Source organism: Oncorhynchus nerka, linkage group LG14, assembly GCF_034236695.1.
Source record: "Oncorhynchus nerka isolate Pitt River linkage group LG14, Oner_Uvic_2.0, whole genome shotgun sequence".
NCBI lineage: Eukaryota > Metazoa > Chordata > Actinopteri > Salmoniformes > Salmonidae > Oncorhynchus > Oncorhynchus nerka.
In genome coordinates this window covers 18,183,647-18,203,248 of record NC_088409.1, presented here as the reverse complement: position 1 = coordinate 18,203,248, position 19,602 = coordinate 18,183,647, and the positions used below count along the sequence as shown (strand labels likewise).

The 19,602-nt window shown below is 45.4% G+C and overlaps 1 protein-coding gene across 18 annotated transcripts in view; it reads left to right on the top strand.

Moving 5' to 3' along the window:
* Positions 1-19,602, top strand: part of snrka (SNF related kinase a) — a 73,237-nt gene that overhangs the window by 17,713 nt on the left and 35,922 nt on the right. For all 18 annotated transcript variants that reach the window (XM_065027620.1, XM_065027619.1, XM_065027622.1 and 15 more), the window contains exon 3: positions 13,921-14,062. In XM_065027620.1, coding sequence (XP_064883692.1) covers positions 13,921-14,062 — 142 coding nt within the window. The remainder of the gene's footprint in view (positions 1-13,920; positions 14,063-19,602) is intronic.

Here is a 19,602-nt window from a genome sequence, read left to right as displayed (position 1 = left end):
GTGGATGGGTAAATTAGACGCTCATTCAGTCTTTCCATTGCGGTAGCATAGACTATGCTGCAGCAAATGTAGGCCTTCCTGTGACAAAAGAAGTTACCATGATGAGGTCTACATGCATTGTGAACTGCACTCCATACTGAGACGGGCTGTCTGTCCCCATCCGGAGCGTTGATGAGTCGTCATGCGGAGGCCGCAGAGAAGACACATTTAGTCACCGCACATCATTTAACAGTTCCATTTCACACCATGCTGTTCATATACACTTCTCTTATATACACCTGTTATTTATCCCGGGAAAAGGGAGTTGTTTTGGGCGGTAAATCTCAGTAACTGGTCAGTGTTGCCCCTAGGCTTGATTCACTGACCTCACTGTCCACGAGCTGTAGCTCCTACTCTGGTGATGGGCCTGGTTGGTTGGACTTGCTTGACAGTGGATGAGGTGGGGAGAGAAGTTTCGTCATGGCTGCTAATAGTGGCTGTTCACGTCTTCTTTGTGCTTCTTACACTTGGGCAGTATCCAGATTGTCATACCTTCATTCCAACCTCTGCCATACTCTGATATTTGGTATCCTATTCAGTAATACCGCCACTGAACACAAGGGGCGCTGTTTTCAAATCCCACTGATACTAATCTGAAGGTTAGCAATGCTAACAAGTACACGTAAAATCCCATGTAGAATACTAACTAAATGCTAACCAGCGCATTGCTGCGAACATTTTAGTAGTTTCTGACATAAACTATACAAGTAACAAAAAAATGCTTCTCAGTTTGCTGCACAAAACAAACATTAGACAGCAAAGCTCTTGATCCAGGAGGGGATTCTCTGCTGTTACCAAGCGAATGCTTGATTTTTTTTTTTTTTGGAAGAAGCTAACTAGCTAATAAATTAGCAAACCAAATGCACAACTGCAGAGCATTTAGCACATTTTAGACCGTTAACTTAATAGCTGTAAGATATCTATCTGGCAAACACTTTAGTGGTGGAACTCCATAATGTAATTAAATCACCTGGCGCATGCTGCACAACAGTGAGTGACTCCCAAGGCTCTCACCGCCCAAGCCTAATTCTTCTACTCACTGCCAGTGATGACTTGCCAAGTTTGTCGTCTTTATGCCAACTCAGTTGGATGCACTTAAACACCAACCACCACGTTATACACCAGGAACATTTGTGCTCAAGATAAGTGATCTCTCCACATCCCCTGGGGTCACTGCTCTCTCTCATCAAGACAAATGATCTCCACATCCCCTGGGGTCACTGCTCTCTCTCATCAAGACAAATGATCTCTCCACATCCCCTGGGGTCACTGCTCTCTCTCATCAAGACAAATGATCTCTCCACATCCCCTGGGGTCACTGCTCTCTCTCATCAAGACAAATGATCTCCACATCCCCTGGGGTTACTGCTCTCTCTCATCAAGACAAATGATCTCCACATCCCCTGGGGTCACTGCTCTCTCTCATCAAGACAAATGATCTCCACATCCCCTGGGGTTACTGCTCTCTCTCATCAAGACAAATGATCTCCACATCCCCTGGGGTCACTGCTCTCTCTCATCAAGACAAATGATCTCCACATCCCCTGGGGTCACTGCTCTCTCTCATCAAGACAAATGATCTCCACATCTCCTGGGGTTACTGCTCTCTCTCATCAAGACAAGTGATCTCTCCACATCCCCTGGGGTCACTGCTCTCTCTCATCAAGACAAATGATCTCCACATCTCCTGGGGTTACTGCTCTCTCTCATCAAGATAAGTGATCTCTCCACATCCCCTGGGGTCACTGCTCTCTCTCATCAAGACAAATGATCTCCACATCTCCTGGGGTTACTGCTCTCTCTCATCAAGACAAATGATCTCCACATCTCCTGGGGTTACTGCTCTCTCTCATCAAGACAAATGATCTCCACATCTCCCGAGGTCTCTGCTCTCTCTCATCAAGACAAGTGATCTCCACATCTCCTGGGGTCTCTGCTCTCTCTCATCAAGACAAATGATCTCCACATCTCCTGGGGTTACTGCTCTCTCTCATCAAGACAAGTGGTGAAATCTCCACATCTCCCGAGGTCTCTGCTCTCTCTCATAAAGACAAGTGATCTCCACATCTCCTGGGGTCTCTGCTCTCTCTCATCAAGACAAATGATCTCCACATCTCCTGGGGTTACTGCTCTCTCTCATCAAGACAAGTGGTGAGATCTCCACATCTCCCGAGGTCTCTGCTCTCTCTCATAAAGACAAGTGATCTCCACATCTCCTGGGGTCTCTGCTCTCTCTCATAAAGACAAATGATCTCCACATCTCCTGGGGTTACTGCTCTCTCTCAAGACAAGTGGTGAGATCTCCACATCTCCTGGGGTCTCTGCTCTCTCTCATCAAGACAAGTGATCTCCACATCTCCTGGGGTCGCTGCGCTCTCATCATACTCATTATCTACATGTTTAACAGAGATTGAGCTCTACTGATGCATAAGTGTGTGTGTGTGTGTGTGTGAGAGAGAGAGAGAGATACGTGGCTGTCTGCATTAATCAGGTTACTCTGTTTTTTTGCCTCGCTCCTCTCAACATCTGTTACTCTTCATGTCACTCGCAGGAGGCAAACTACACACCCCAATGCCCCTATTAACATTGGCACAGAAATCCTCTCCATAATCACTGCCTGCTGCTGTTTCTGTGCCTTGTTGTGATAAATCCTTTTGAGTGCTTGTCAATCATCACGTTGAAATGGAGCCAGGAAGATGTACAGTACATTTAAGTATTCATCCCCTTTGGATTTCTTCACATTTTATTGTTACAAAGTGGAATTAAAATGGATTTAATTGTCTTTTTTTTGTAAACAATCAACATAAAATACTCTAATGTGAAAGTGGAAGACATTCTAACATATGAAAAATTAAACACTAAACTAATATAGCTTGATTAGTTAAGTATTCACCCCCTTGAGTCAATACATCTTAAATACTTTTTGGCAGGCAGGTATTACAGCTGTGAATCTTTTGGGTTAAGTCTCCTCTTAGAGCTCTGCATACCTGGATTGTACAATATTTAGACTTCAATTCTTCAAGCTCTGTCAAGTTGGTTGTTGATCATTACTAGACAGGTATTTTCAAGTCTTGACATAGATTTTAAAGCAGATTTAAGTCAACTGTAATTGGGCCACGCATTAACATTCACTGTCTTGGTAAGAAACAGCAGTGTAAATTTGTCCTTGTGTTTTACATTATTCTCCTGCTGGAAGGTGAATTCATCTCCCACTGTCTGGTGGAAAGCAGTCTGAACCAGGTTTTCCTCTAGGATTTTGCCTGTGGTTAGTTTCATTCTGCAGGGTTTTATTCCTTAAAAATCGAGAGTCCTTGCCAATGACAATCATACTCATAACATGATGCAGCCACCACCATGTTTGAAATATATAGAGAGTAATAATCAGGAATGTGTTGTTGGATTTGCCCCAAACAACATGTTGTATTCAAAACAAAAAGTAAATTCCTTTTGGCAAATGTTTTGCATTATTACTTGTTTAGTGCCTTTTTGCAAACTGGATGCTTTTTATTCTGAACAGACTTCCTCCTTTTCACTCAATCATTTAGGTTAGTATTGTGGAGTAAATACAATGTTGTTGATCTATCCTCAGTGTTCTACCATTCACAGCCATCTGTTAATGTTTTAAAATCACCACTGGCCTCATTGTGAAAACCCTAAGGGGTTTCCTTCCTCTGCTGGCTTCTCTGTTAGGAAGGACGCCTGTGTCTTTGTAGTGACTGGGTGTATTGATACACCATCTACAGTGTAATTAATAACTTCACCAGGCTCAAAGGAATATTCAATGTCTGCCTTTTTACCCATCTACCAATAAGTGCCCTTTGCGAGGAACTGGGGGGGAAAAAAACTGGTCTTTGGTCGAATCTGTGTTTTGAAATGCACTACTCAACTGAGGGACCTTACAGATAATTATGTGTGTGGGGTACAGATCATGTTGAACACCAATTTCCGATTTGTTATGAAAACCTGAAATCGGCCCTAATTAATCGGCCATTCCGATTTAATCGGTCGACCTCTAGTATCTTGTGAAGATTACTACTAGTCTGCCTCAAAGCTCTGACTCTGACATGTTCTGACAATCCCGGTCACCATGTATGTACGGTGCTGGAGGGTTGGCAATGGGATCATTTGCTTATTTCAGAGACATGTAAGGAGAGGGGGAAACACCCCATGGAACTCAGCCTATTTCATTTCTACATTTTAAAAGATGTCACATCACATTTTGCAAATCTGTCTCTCTCTGCATGCACATATGACCCTGAGATAAACAAGTTGAGTTGTGAGCACCGAGGAGAATGTGTTGGTGGTTCCCAACCAATGTTCCCTGTAAGCTGTGAGTGTGCATGCAGCAGTCAGAGCGCGCTGAAGACATATCGGCCCACAGTGACAAGCACGAGATTGAACTTCACTCAACTCTCTAGAGTTTTCCCTGTTAACGCTATCAATGTTTCTCTTTTACTGTTGAGTTAACGCTATCAATATTTCTCTTTTACTGTTAACACTGTCAACATTTCCCTTTACTGTGGCAATCAACGTTTCCCTTTACTGTGACAATCAACGTTTCCCTTTACTGTGGCAATCAACGTTTCCCTTTACTGTGGCAATCAACGTTTCCCTTTACTGTGGCAATCAACGTTTCCCTTTACTGTGGCAATCAACGTTTCCCTTTACTGTGACAATTGTGATTTGAATCAGCCAATATTAGCCACTTTCAATGCAACAAAACAAAGTATTCAAGAGATTTTGTTGTAGGTAGGAGTAGGATTCCATTGGGCACAACTCCGCTTGTACTCTACACAGACCAATGTGGCATAACCAATCACATCTGCAGTAGGCCTATATGCAAATAGACCATTGCCATATATGGATCTGTTTTTACGACTGTTGTCGTGAGTAGATGTGCTTGTTTTGAGATCAAAGCAAGAGCTGCATATAGCAACGTGTGCACATTTTGTTCATATCTTTTGCTAGTTAGTGAGTTATTAGCCCAGTTAGAGAGAATTTGTAGTCTGCAATAGGGGAGTGATTTGCTTCCTACAAGAGCACAGAATGTGTACATTTCTAGACATCTTTAAAAACAAGTCGGATTTAAAGAGTTATTCTTTTATTTTGTCTTTTATTTAACTAGGCAAGTCAGTTAAGAACAAATTTCTTATTTACAATGACGGCCTACCCCGGCCAAACCCTAACCCGGACGACGCTGTGCCAATTGTGTGCCACCCTATGGGACTCTCAATCACGGCCAGTTGTGATACAGCTGGAATCGAACCAGGGTCTGTAGTGACACATCTAGCACTGAGATGCAGTGCCTTAGACTGCTGCGCCACTCGGGGGCATAGTTGTATTTTGAGACATGCTTGAATAAGCTAAGTAGCCAATAGGCAGAGGGTAGCATCATTTGTCTGATTCTCTGTAATAATGGTATGGGAATAATAATGCATTTTATTTTGTAAACTGGTTTCTTGCAACAAACTACATTTTCAGTCACCTCCTTTGTCTGAAGGATAAACAGGTTAATATCAAGCCCGTCATGTTTTTTTCAAAAGCCTCATGGAATGTAGGTCTACATTGAACACCACACATTGGCTGCTACTGTAGGCTGAATGATCGAACAGCTATTTCCATGTAAAAATGTAATGGGATACACTTTCTCCATGGTTTCTGATGGTAGGCCACTCTGATAGGCCTACATTATGATCACATAACCACCGCAGCCTACTTGGCCACTGTTAGAACTGTAACTTAAAGTGGAGACAGCCTCAGTGTCACAGTTAACACGAGCTGCAAGTTGCACAGAATTTTCACAATGTTCAAGTTTGCGCTCAGAAGACCTGAAATTTGCTCAGGACCGGACAATATTTGAGGGTTATTCCCAACCCCGGTCCTCCAGTACCCCCAATAGTACACATTTGTTATTGTAGCCCCGGACAAGCACACCTGATTCAACTAGTCAACGAATCATCAGGCCCTCAATGAGTTGAATCAGGTGAGTTTGTCCAGGGCTACAATGTGTTCTGTGGGGGTAACTGGAGGACCGGAGTTGGAACCACTGCTCTACTTGAATAAGCATTGATAAGGAGCTTCACAATACGGCAGCACTGTATCCTAGTTCAGTGTTAAAGGACAGGTCCACATACTTGCTGGCACTATAAACACGAGCCACTTGTCAACACTGAATGATTGTCTGTCTGACTGGGGATATTTGCACAATTCTCAAGGTTATTGATTGACAATACTTAGGATGTTATTGATTGACAATACTTAGGCTAAGACCAGATGCAAATACTGAAAATCCCACTGCCTCTTCAGACCGCCTACATTCAACTAGGCCTGTTCTTTAGAGTTTAATGTCAACAGTCCCCTTAGACAGGGCTGTGTTAGAATGGCTATTTTTGAGACCGAAGCCTGATATGGAAACACGCTGGAGACGACAAGGAGAGGTATTGTGGCAGGGACAGGCTAGCAGGCTGTGGTTGACTTCAAGTGTCTCAGTAAGAGACGTGGGAGAGCAACAGCTCTGGATTTGTCACCAACAGGTCCATTTCTAGCAGGGTCACTGGTCTTGAAGGGGTAATACTGAAACTAAAGTGTTCTTCCAGTTGACACCTTGTGTGCATGTGTAGCAGACAGATAGTAAATGCTGACTTCGGGAAGTTAATACACAACCTTCTACCTGACTCCATTCAGTTGAACCCGCATTGCAGTATTTATGCAATAGTGTGTAGCCTAAACATAGAACTAGCTTTTTCCCCCCATGGTCAAAATACATTCACAGAAGGGTTTTGGTTACTGTGGAAATACCAGGTACTCTTCCTACAGGTACTGATACCCACAGGTTTTGGTCAAATAATGTGTGCGCCTTCCTGCGGGACCCAGCTAGTTTGTAGACAGGCAGTATAAACAGTGGCACGGCAGGTTGGATTGAATCTGGCGCTCCTCCACGGTCAGAGATGGGAGAGTTGCAGGGAGTTATTTCTGGGCTCAGTCTGGGCTCAGGATGTCTGATCTGGGTCACAGCATGGAAATATTCTCTTTTTGATGATGGGGAAAATACAGTTGACTGCATGTGTGATGTGAAGCCAAGCACGGCTTTAGAACGTTGTGTTCGATTTGCTGTAATGAAGCAATGGGCCTCCTGATTGCAATGCATGGCTTTCCTGCAAATCCCATTGGAGCTCATCACTGTTGCTACTGTTCTCGCATCTCACGACTAATATATATACATACATACATACATACATACAACACACACACACACACACACACACACACTGAGAAATAAACATTGCAGAGGCATCAAGGCCCCCCAGAAGGTTCAGGGTTGTTTTTTCTCTCTCACTATACAGTAAATGTAACCACAGGCTAGTGGGTTGCATGCAGAATGACAGATATGATGAAGCTAGGTTAGCATATAGGCTATTGTCTGATTTTTTAATCTGAAAAACAATATCCTTGGTAAAAAAGTTTGAGCAAAAACATTTTACTGCACTCAAACTAGCAGCCTGGTTTGCTGGGACGGGGTCTTTAAACTGGCCCACTAGTGAGTCTTGGTGGTGACATACAGAGAGCCTGCGCTGATTCACAGAGAAGAGAAGGAGAGAGCGTAGTACACCAGCCTATTAGAGGAGGGGGAGCCAACACCACCACCGTCTAGGCTCCGCCCAGTCCACAACAACTAGATGTTCTGCTGTTCAGGGGAAATAGAAAAGACAGCCAGCGACTTCCATCCATCTTAACTCCTCCACATTTTACTAGATTGGTTGAACAGTGCAGAAGATAACCTCTCAGCAGTTAAAAAAAAATATATATATATTGTATTTGTCGGTACCAGTATGTAGGGGATCAGGTGTTTATTTTACGCCTGCTACATTCGGTTACCGCTGTCTAATAAAGCACACTAGCTGCCATGTAGAACATCCTCCTCGTTGTGAGAACCCCAAAGCAGTGTTTGATTTAGGATTTGTTGACACGGGATGCCATTGAAACACTGAGTACTCATTGACATCGTGGGAACCTTCCCCTTAAAACGCCATGGTAATATTTCATCAGCCAGGCTCGTGGCAGAGCTGTACATACGTCGGTCTCCTCCGTCCCTCCATCCCACTGCAGACTGTATCCCTCGTCTCCGACCGTCCGTACATACGTCGGTCTCCTCCGTCCCTCCATCCCACTGCAGACTGTATCCCTCGTCTCCGACCGTCCGTACATACGTCGGTCTCCTCCGTCCCTCCCTCCCCATCCCCTCCAGATCTCCACTGCAGACTGTATCCAGACTCGTCTCCGACCGTCCGTACATACGTCGGTCTCCTCCGTCCGTCCTTCCCTCCATCCCACTGCAGACTGTATCCCTCGTCTCCGACCGTCCGTACATACGTCGGTCTCCTCCGTCCGTCCTTCCCTCCATCCCACTGCAGACTGTATCCCTCGTCTCCGACCGTCCATACATACGTCGGTCTCCTCCGTCCGTCCCTCCATCCCACTGCAGACTGTATCCCTCGTCTCCGACCGTCCGTACATACGTCGGTCTCCTCCGTCCGTCCTTCCCTCCATCCCACTGCAGACTGTATCCCTCGTCTCCGACCGTCCGTACATACGTCGGTCTCCTCCGTCCGTCCTTCCCTCCATCCCGCTGCAGACTGTATCCCTCGTCTCTGACCGTCCGTACATACGTCGGTCTCCTCCGTCCGTCCTTCCCTCCATCCCTCTGCAGACTGTATCCCTCGTCTCCGACCGTCCGTACATACGTCGGTCTCCTCCGTCCGTCCTTCCCTCCATCCCGCTGCAGACTGTATCCCTCGTCTCCGACCGTCCGTACATCCGGTCTCCTCCGTCCGTCCTTCCCTCCATTCCCTGTATCCATCCCGACCGTACAGACTGTATCCCTGTATCCTCGTCTCTGACCGTCCGTACATACGTCGGTCTCCTCCGTCCGTCCTTCCCTCCATCCCTCTGCAGACTGTATCCCTCGTCTCCGACCGTCCGTACATACGTCGGTCTCCTCCGTCCGTCCTTCCCTCCATCCCGCTGCAGACTGTATCCCTCGTCTCCGACCGTCCGTACATACGTCGGTCTCCTCCGTCCGTCCTTCCCTCCTTCCCTCCATCCCGCTACAGACTGTATCCCTCGTCTCTGACCGTCCGTACATACGTCGGTCTCCTCCGTCTGTCCTTCCCTCCATCCCTCTGCAGACTGTATCCCTCTTCTCCAACCGTCCGTACATACGTCGGTCTCCTCCGTCCGTCCTTCCCTCCATCCCTCTGCAGACTGTATCCCTCGTCTCCTACCGTCCGTACATACGTCGGTCTCCTCCGTCCGTCCCTCCCTCCATCCCACTGCAGACTGTATCCCTCGTCTCCAACCGTCCGTACATACGTCGGTCTCCTCCGTCCGTCCTTCCCTCCATCCCTCTGCAGACTGTATCCCTCGTCTCCAACCGTCCGTACATACGTCGGTCTCCTCCGTCCGTCCCTCCCTCCATCCCACTGCAGACTGTATCCCTCGTCTCCGACCGTCCGTACATACGGCGGTCTCCTCCGTCCGTCCTTCCCTCCATCCCACTGCAGACTGTATCCCTCGTCTCCGACCGTCCGTACATACGTCGGTCTCCTCCGTCCGTCCTTCCCTCCATCCCACTGCAGACTGTATCCCTCGTCTCCGACCGTCCGTACATACGTCGGTCTCTCCTCCGTCCCTCCCTCCCTCCATCCCACTGCAGACTGTATCCCTCGTCTCCGACCGTCCGTACATACGTCGGTCTCCTCCGTCCGTCCTTCCCTCCATCCCGCTGCAGCTTGCTGAGGTGGAATAGGAGCTCCTGGATGCCCCTCTAGAGGCAGCAGTAATAATATGACCGCAGCTTTAACAGAAATAAGGAGGAGCCCTGTGGACTAGTTTCACCTTCCTCCCTGGAGCTGCTGGCATCAGACATCAACAGGAGATGTGAATGATACAGCACATCACAGAAGACCCAGCAGATACACAACAACAAGCGGCCTCTGACACCTTTTATTGTTGGGCAGTCAACCCTCCTCAGTGACACATGAACCTCTGCAACATTCCTACATCCTGTGACCTAGTTAACAGTTCCATTACATGACACTTTCAAATCCTCCGATGAACAGGTTGTTGGACCCCAGGAGGATTTGAAAGTGTTTTGTGGGCTAGCTACAGTTATTTTTCTTTTTGTATCTTTAACTGGCACTGTTTGTGCAGTGAGTGTTAGGCTATAAGCTGCGACTTAGTTCCATTTTTGAGGGCATCTAGGCTTAATGAGAATGATTTAAAATCCTCACTGTAATTGTCATCTGTGTTTTAAGTGCTTTTTGCAAGTATCTGACTGACTAATTCTAAGACAAGCAGGGCATTAAAGATAGTATGTGTTTATGTAATAATGAATTCCTTATTCTGAGTCGGGCTGAATCACAGCTGCACTTAAATAACTGACTTCAGTATGACAGGCGGATTTCAGAAGTTCCTATGGGCCCTAGTCAAAAGTAGTACACTATATAGGGACTAGGGCTCTGGTCAAAAGTAGTGCACTATATAGGGACTAGGGCTCTGGTCAAAAGTAGTGCACTATATAGGGACTAGGGCTCTGGTCAAAAGTAGTACACTATATAGGGACTAGGGCTCTGGTCAAAAGTAGTGCACTATATAGGGACTAGTGTCATTTGGAAAGCCATCTCTACGTTTACTGCTGCCTAACAGAGCTGACGATACATCTCTACGTTTACTGCTGCCTAGCAGAGCTGATGATACATCTCTACGTTTACTGCTGCCTTTTAAATGTTTTATTTTATTTAACCTTTATTTAACCAGGTAGGCTAGTTGAGAACAAGTTCTCATTTGCAACTGCGACCTGGCCAAGATAAAGCATAGCAGTGTGAACAGACAACACAGAGTTACACATGGAGTAAACAATTAACAAGTCAATAACCCAGTAGAAAAAAGAAAAAAAAGGGGAGTCTATATACATTGTGTGCAAAAGGCATGAGGAGGTAGGCGAATAATTACAATTTTGCAGATTAACACTGGAGTGATAAATGATCAGATGGTCATGTACAGGTAGAGATATTGGTGTGCAAAAGAGCAGAAAAGTAAGTAAATAAAAACAGTATGGGGATGAGGTAGGTGAAAATGGGTGGGCTATTTACCAATAGACTATGTACAGCTGCAGCGATCGGTTAGCTGCTCAGATAGCAGATGTTTGAAGTTGGTGAGGGAGATAAATGTCTCCAACTTCAGCGATTTTTGCAATTCGTTCCAGTCACAGGCAGCAGAGAACTGGAATGAAAGGCGGCCAAATGAGGTGTTGGCTTTAGGGATGATCAGTGAGATACATCTGCTGGAGCGCGTGCTACTGATGGGTGTCGCCATCGTGACCAGTGAACTGAGATAAGGCGGAGCTTTACCTAGCATGGACTTGTAGATGACCTGGAGCCAGTGGGTCTGGCGACGAATATGTAGCGAGGGCCAGCCGACTAGAGCATATAAGTCGCAGTGGTGGGTGGTATAAGGTGCTTTAGTGACAAAACGGATGGCACTGTGATAAACTGCATCCAGTTTGCTGAGTAGAGTGTTGGAAGCAATTTTGTAGATGACATTGCCGAAGTCGAGGATCGGTAGGATAGTCACTTTTACTAGGGTAAGTTTGGCGGCGTGAGTGAAGGAGGCTTTGTTGCGGAATAGAAAGCCGACTCTTGATTTGATTTTCGATTGGAGATGTTTGATATGAGTCTGGAAGGAGAGTTTACGGTCTAGCCAAACACCTAGGTACTTATAGATGTCCACATATTCAAGGTCGGAACCATCCAGGGTGGTGATGTTGGTCAGGCGTGCGGGTGCAGGCAGCGAACGGTTGAAAAGCATGCATTTGGTTTTACTAGCGTTTAAGAGCAGTTGGAGGCCACGGAAGGAGTGTTGTATGACATTGAAGCTCGTTTGGAGGTTAGATAGCACAGTGTCCAAGGACGGGCCGGAAGTATATAGAATGGTGTCGTCTGCGTAGAGGTGGATCAGGGAATCGCCCGCAGCAAGAGCAACATCATTGATATATACAGAGAAAAGAGTCGGCCCGAGAATTGAACCCTGTGGCACCCCCATAGAGACTGCCAGAGGACCGGACAGCATGCCCTCCGATTTGACACACTGAACTCTGTCTGCAAAGTAATTGGTGAACCAGGCAAGGCAGTCATCCGAAAAACCGAGGCTACTGAGTCTGCCGATAAGAATATGGTGATTGACAGAGTCGAAAGCCTTGGCAAGGTCGATGAAGACTGCTGCACAGTACTGTCTTTTATCGATGGCGGTTATGATATCGTTTAGTACCTGACGATACATCTCTACGTTTACTGCTGCCTAACAGAGCTGACGATACATCTCTACGTTTACTGCTGCCTAGCAGAGCTGACGACACATCTGGAACTCTAGTTCAGGTTTATTTAGCTAGTGATCAAATCTAATTTTATTAGTCATATGCGTCTAAAACCATAGGTGTAGACCTTACAGTGAAATACTTACTAACGAGCCCCTAACCAACAATGCAGATAAAAAAAGAAAAAAAGAATAAGAGATACAAGTAATTAAAGAGCAGTGAAATAACAATAGTGAGACTATATACAGGAGTACTAGTACAGTCAATGTGTGTGTGGGCACCGGTTATTTGAGGTAGTATGTACATGTAGGTAGAGTTATTAAAGTGACTATGCATAGATGACAACAGAGTAGGGGTGGGGGGGTGCACTGCAAATAGTCTGGGTAGCCATTTGACTAGATGTTCAGGAGTCTTATGGCTTGGGTGTGGAAGCTGTTTAGAAGCCTCTTGGACCTAGACTTGGCGCTCCGGTACCGCTTGCCGTGCGGTAGCAGAGCGAACAGTTTTGAGGATCTGGGACCCATGCCAAATCTTTTCAGTCTCCTGAGGGGGGAATAGGTTTTGTCGTGCCCGCTTCACGACTGTCTTGGTGTGCTTGGACCATGTTATTTTGTTGGTGATGTGGACACCAAGGAACTTGAAGCTCTCAACCCGCTCCACTGCAGCCCCGTCGATGAGAATGGGGACATGCTCTTTCCTCTTCTTCCTGTAGTTCACAGTCATCTCCTTTTGTATTAATCAAGTTGAGGGAGAGGTTGTTGTCCTGGCACGACACGGCCAGGTCTCTGACCTCCTTCCTATAGGCTGTGTCATCGTTGTCGGTGATCAGGCGATACATTTACTGTTGTCATCGGAAAATGGAATGATGGTGTTGGAGTCGTGCGCGGCCACACAGTCATGAGTGAACAGGGAGTACAGGAGGGGGCTGAGCACGCACCCCTGAGGGGCACCCGTGTTGAGGATCAGCATGGCGGATGTGTTGTTACCTACCCTTACCACCTGGGGGCGGCCAGTCAGGAAGTCCAGGATCCAGTTGCAGAGGGAGGTGTTTAGTCCCAGGGTCCTTAGCTTATTGATTAACTTTGAGGGCACTATGGTGTTGAAAGCTGAGCTGTTGTCAATGAATTAGCATTTTCACATAGATGTTCCTTTTGTCCAGGTGGGGAACGGTAGTGTGGAGTGCAATAGATTTGCATCATCTGTGGATCTGTTGGGGCGGTATGAAAATTGGATTGGGTAACCACAGTGGTGTGATGTGAAGGTTGAGCTGGGGTGTTTGGGGTCTGCGTGGTTAATTCCTCACCACACACACACTACAATTTGATTTTGAATCACCAAGGTAGTTGCAGCAGGGGGAATCCAGACTGTGTTTAGCCCAGGCCAGCAGAATCCCAGGGCTGACAGAACACAGTGCTCTGAACCTACAGATGGTCCTACAGTACCCAGCCAGGTTATAGTGTAGCAGAATGATCCATTCACCATCTCTCTCTCTCTCCTCTTCCTCCTGTTAGATATCTGGAGTCTTGGTGTGATCCTGTTCATGCTGGTGTGTGGACAGCCCCCCTTCCAGGAGGCCAACGACAGCGAGACCCTCACCATGATCATGGACTGTAAATACACTGTACCCACCCACGTCTCCAACGCCTGCAAAGAGTGAGTCCCGCATACACACACGCAGACATTTACACGCATCCTAATTAACAAGTGTTCTCCAGAACAGATGCTGACCTCTGTCTTTCAGCCTTGGTTATGTAACAGATGAGCTGTAAACATCTGAATAGGAGCCAGACCTCTGACTACCACATCTCTCCTTTGTGTTAAGCCTGAACGTCTGTCTGGACGCCAGTCAACACTCTGTGGTCTGGAAGGTTGCCAGTCAGATCTGTGCACATCCAATCATTGGCAGTTTACTTTTCTTCAGGCACTTCTCTGAGCTTCCTGAATCAGGATGGTCCTGACAGATAAATATGTCTGCTGCTATTCCCATAGCGTTGGATTGACCCCGGGGTTGATGCTTATCGCTCTAGATTGAGTTCTAGTTGAGTTCAGGGAGGGGGGTAATAAACGGAGCCAGTGTTTGACTCCAGTAAAAGGTCATGTCTCTACTAGCTACTCTCATTGTTTATCTTTCCATCTCCGTATTTTTAGACTCAGGAAATGTGCTGCTGCTATCTTTTTCATTTGAACAAATGATCTACTGTGATTTATACTGTGGGCTAAATGAGGGTTGCACAGCCACATACAATATAGGCCTGACAGCCCTAGATTTACTCTCTGAATTTGCGGTCTCTTTCTAGCAGGGCATGACAGCAGTTTATTTGTCATATACACATAACAGTGTAGGGGACAGTCCATCTGCTCCATTTGAACTAGACTGCAGTCTGTAAAGACCAGGCCTGGTTCTATGTTCCCCAGCAGAACAGACAGTCTGTAAAGACCAGGCCTGGTTCTATGTTCTCCAGCAGAACAGGCGGTCTGTAAAGACCAGGCCTGGTTTCTGTGTTTCCCAGCAGAACAGGCGGTCTGTAAAGACCAGGCCTGGTTCTATGTTCTCCAGCAGAACAGGCGGTCTTGTAAAGACCAGGCCTGGTTTCTATGTTCCCCAGCAGAACAGACAGTCTGTAAAGACCAGGCCTGGTTTCTGTGTTTCCCAGCAGAACAGACAGTGTGTGTTTTGTCAAGCCGTGACTGATGATGATATTTTGGCTCCTTGAACATCCAGTTCCTTTCCTCCCGGCTCTGCTGTACTAAATGTTTATATGAGTGTCCTCCTTCCTTGATTGTTCAGATGTCTGCCTTGATTCAATCTTCACAGTCAAATGAAATGAACAGAGAGGGGGGAAATAACGCTCACAAGCCCCAAATGGAATTGAATATGGAACATGTGTTATCTATCATTAGAGTTGAATATGGAACATGTTGTGTTACCTATCATTAGAGTTGAATATGGAACATGTGTTGTTATCTATCATTAGAGTTGAATATGGAACATGTTGTGTTACCTATCATTAGAGTTGAATATGGAACATGTTAGAGTTGTTGGAACCTATCATTAGAGTTGAATATGGATCTATCATTAGAGAGTTGAATATGGAACATGTTGTGTTACCTATCATTAGAGTTGAATATGGAACATGTTGTGTTACCTATCATTAGAGTTGAATATGGAACATGTTGTGTTACCTATCATTAGAGTTGAATATGGAACATGTTGTGTTACCTATCATTAGAGTTGAATATGGAACATGTTGTGTTACCTATCATTAGAGTTGAATATGGAACATGTTGTTACCTATCATTAGAGTTGAATATGGAACATGTTGTGTTACCTATCATTAGAGTTGAATATGGAACATGTTGTGTTACCTATCATTAGAGTTGAATATGGAACATGTTGTGTTACCTATCATTAGAGTTGAATATGGAACATGTTGTGTTACCTATCATTAGAGTTGAATATGGAACATGTTGTTACCTATCATTAGAGTTGAATATGGAACATGTTGTGTTACCTATCATTAGAGTTGAATATGGAACATGTTGTGTTACCTATCATTAGAGTTGAATATGGAACATGTTGTGTTACCTATCATTAGAGTTATCTATCATTGAATATGGAACATGTTGAATATGTTACCTATCATTAGAGTTGAATATATGGAACATGTTGTGTTACCTATCATTAGAGTTGAATATGGAACATGTTGTGTTACCTATCATTAGAGTTGAATATGGAACATGTTGTGTTACCTATCATTAGAGTTGAATATGGAACATGTTGTGTTACCTATCATTAGAGTTGAATATGGAACATGTTGTGTTACCTATCATTAGAGTTGAATATGGAACAGTTGAATATGGAACATGTTGTGTTACCTATCATTAGAGTTGAATATGGAACATGTTGTGTTACCTATCATTAGAGTTGAATATGGAACATGTTGTGTTACCTATCATTAGAGTTGAATATGGAACATGTTGTGTTACCTATCATTACCTATCATTAGAGTTGAATATGGAACATGTTGTGTTAATATTGTTGAATATGGAACATGTTGTGTTACCTATCATTAGTTGAATAGTTGTTACCTATCATTAATTGAATATGGAACATGTTGTGTTACCTATCATTAGAGTTGAATATGGAACATGTTTGTTACCTATCATTAGAGTTGAATATGGAACATGTTGTGTTACCTATCATTAGAGTTGAATATGGAACATGTGTTGTTACCTATCATTAGAGTTGTGTGTTACCTATCATTAGAGTTGAATATGGAACATGTGTTGTTACCTATCATTAGAGTTGAATATGGAACATGTTTGTTACCTATCATTAGAGTTGAATATGGAACATGTTGTGTTACCTATCATTAGAGTTGAATATGGAACATGTTGTTACCTATCATTAGAGTTGAATACCTATCATTAGAGTTGAATATGGAACATGTTGTTACCTATCATTAGAGTTGAATATGGAACATGTGTTGTTACCTATCATTAGAGTTGAATATGGAACATGTTTGTTACCTATGTTGAATTATGTGTTGTTACCTATCATTAGAGTTGAATATGGAACATGTTGTTGTTACCTATCATTAGAGTTGAATATGGAACATGTGTTACCTATCATTAGAGTTGAATATGGAACATGTTGTGTTACCTATCATTAGAATTGAATATGGAACATGTGTTACCTATCATTAGAGTTGAATATGGAACATGTTGTGTTACCTATCATTAGAGTTGAATATGGAACATGTTGTGTTACCTATCATTAGAGTTGAATATGGAACATGTTGTGTTACCTATCATTAGAGTTGAATATGGAACATGTTGTGTTACCTATCATTAGAGTTGAAATATGGAACAGTTGAATTGAACATGTTGTTACCTATCATTAGAGTTGAATATGGAACTATCATTGTTGAATATGGAACATGTTACCTATCATTAGAATTGAATATGGAACATGTTGGTTACCTATCATTAGAGTTGAATATGGAACATGTTGTGTTACCTATCATTAGAGTTGAATATGGAACATGTTGTGTTACCTATCATTAGAGTTGAATATGGTGTTAGTTGAATATGGAACTATGTTGAATATGTTACCTATCATTAGAGTTGAATATGGAACATGTTGTGTTACCTATCATTAGAGTTGAATTAGTTACCTATCATTAGAATTGAATATGGAACATGTTGTGTTACCTATCATTAGAATTGAATATGGAACATGTTGTGTTACCCATTACATTTAAGTCATTTAGCAGACGCTCTTATCCAGAGCGACTTACAAATTGGTGCATTCACCTTATGACATCCAGTGGAACAGCCACTTTACAATAGTGCATCTAAATCTTTTAAGGGGGGTGAGAAGGATTACTTTATCCTATCCTAGGTATTCCTTAAAGAGGTGGGGTTTCAGGTGTCTCCGGAAGGTGGTGATTGACTCCGCTGTCCTGGCGTCGTGAGGGAGTTTGTTCCACCATTGGGGGGCCAGAGCAGCGAACAGTTTTGACTGGGCTGAGTGGGAACTGTACTTCCTCAGTGGTAGGGAGGCGAGCAGGCCAGAGGTGGATGAACGCAGTGCCCTTGTTTGGGTGTAGGGCCTGATCAGAGCCTGGAGGTACTGAGGTGCCGTTCCCCTCACAGCTCCATCCAGGCAAGCACCATGGTCTTGTAGCGGATGCGAGCTTCAACTGGAAGCCAGTGGAGAGAGCGGAGGAGCGGGGTGACGTGAGAGAACTTGGGAAGGTTGAACACCAGACGGGCTGCGGGTTCTGGATGAGTTGTAGGGGTTTAATGGCACAGGCAGGGAGCCCAGCCAACAGCGAGTTGCAGTAATCCAGACGGGAGATGACAAGTGCCTGGATTAGGACCTGCGCCGCTTCCTGTGTGAGGCAGGGTCGTACTCTGCGGATGTTGTAGAGCATGAACCTACAGGAACGGGCCACCGCCTTGATGTTATTTGAGAACGACAGGGTGTTGTCCAGGATCACGCCAAGGTTCTTAGCGCTCTGGGAGGAGGACACAATGGAGTTGTCAACCGTGATGGCGAGATCATGGAACGGGCAGTCCTTCCCGGGAGGAAGAGCAGCTCCGTCTTGCCGAGGTTCAGCTTGAGGTGGTGATCCGTCATCCACACTGATATGTCTGCCAGACATGCAGAGATGCGATTCGCCACCTGGTCATCAGAAGGGGAAAGGAGAAGATTAATTGTGTGTCGTCTGCATAGCAATGATAGGAGAGACCATGTGAGGTTATGACAGAGCCAAGTGACTTGGTGTATAGCGAGAATAGGAGAGGGCCTAGAACAGAGCCCTGGGGACACCAGTGGTGAGAGCACGTGGTGAGGAGACAGATTCTCGCCACGCCACCTGGTAGGAGCGACCTGTCAGGTCGGACGCAATCCAAGCGTGGGCCGCGCCGGAGATGCCCAACTCGGAGAGGGTGGAGAGGAGGATCTGATGGTTCACAGTATCGAAGGCAGCCGATAGGTCTAGAAGGATGAGAGCAGAGGAGAGAGAGTTAGCTTTAGCAGTGCGGAGCGCCTCCGTGATACAGAGAAGAGCAGTCTCAGTTGAATGACTAGTCTTGAAACCTGACTGATTTGGATCAAGAAGGTCATTCTGAGAGAGATAGCGGGAGAGCTGGCCAAGGACGGCACGTTCAAGAGTTTTGGAGAGAAAAGAAAGAAGGGATACTGGTCTGTAGTTGTTGACATCGGAGGGATCGAGTGTAGGTTTTTTCAGAAGGGGTGCAACTCTCGCTCTCTTGAAGACGGAAGGGACGTAGCCAGCGGTCAGGGATGAGTTGATGAGCGAGGTGAGGTAAGGGAGAAGGTCTCCGGAAATGGTCTGGAGAAGAGAGGAGGGGATAGGGTCAAGCGGGCAGGTTGTTGGGCGGCCGGCCGTCACAAGACGCGAGATTTCATCTGGAGAGAGAGGGAGAAAGAGGTCAGAGCACAGGGTAGGGCAGTGTGAGCAGAACCAGCGGTGTCGTTTGACTTAGCAAACGAGGATCGGATGTCGTCGACCTTCTTTTCAAAATGGTTGACGAAGTCATCTGCAGAGAGGGAGGAGGGGGGGAGGAGGATTCAGGAGGGAGGAGAAGGTGGCAAAGAGCTTCCTAGGGTTAGAGGCAGATGTTTGGAATTTAGAGTGGTAGAAAGTGGCTTTAGCAGCAGA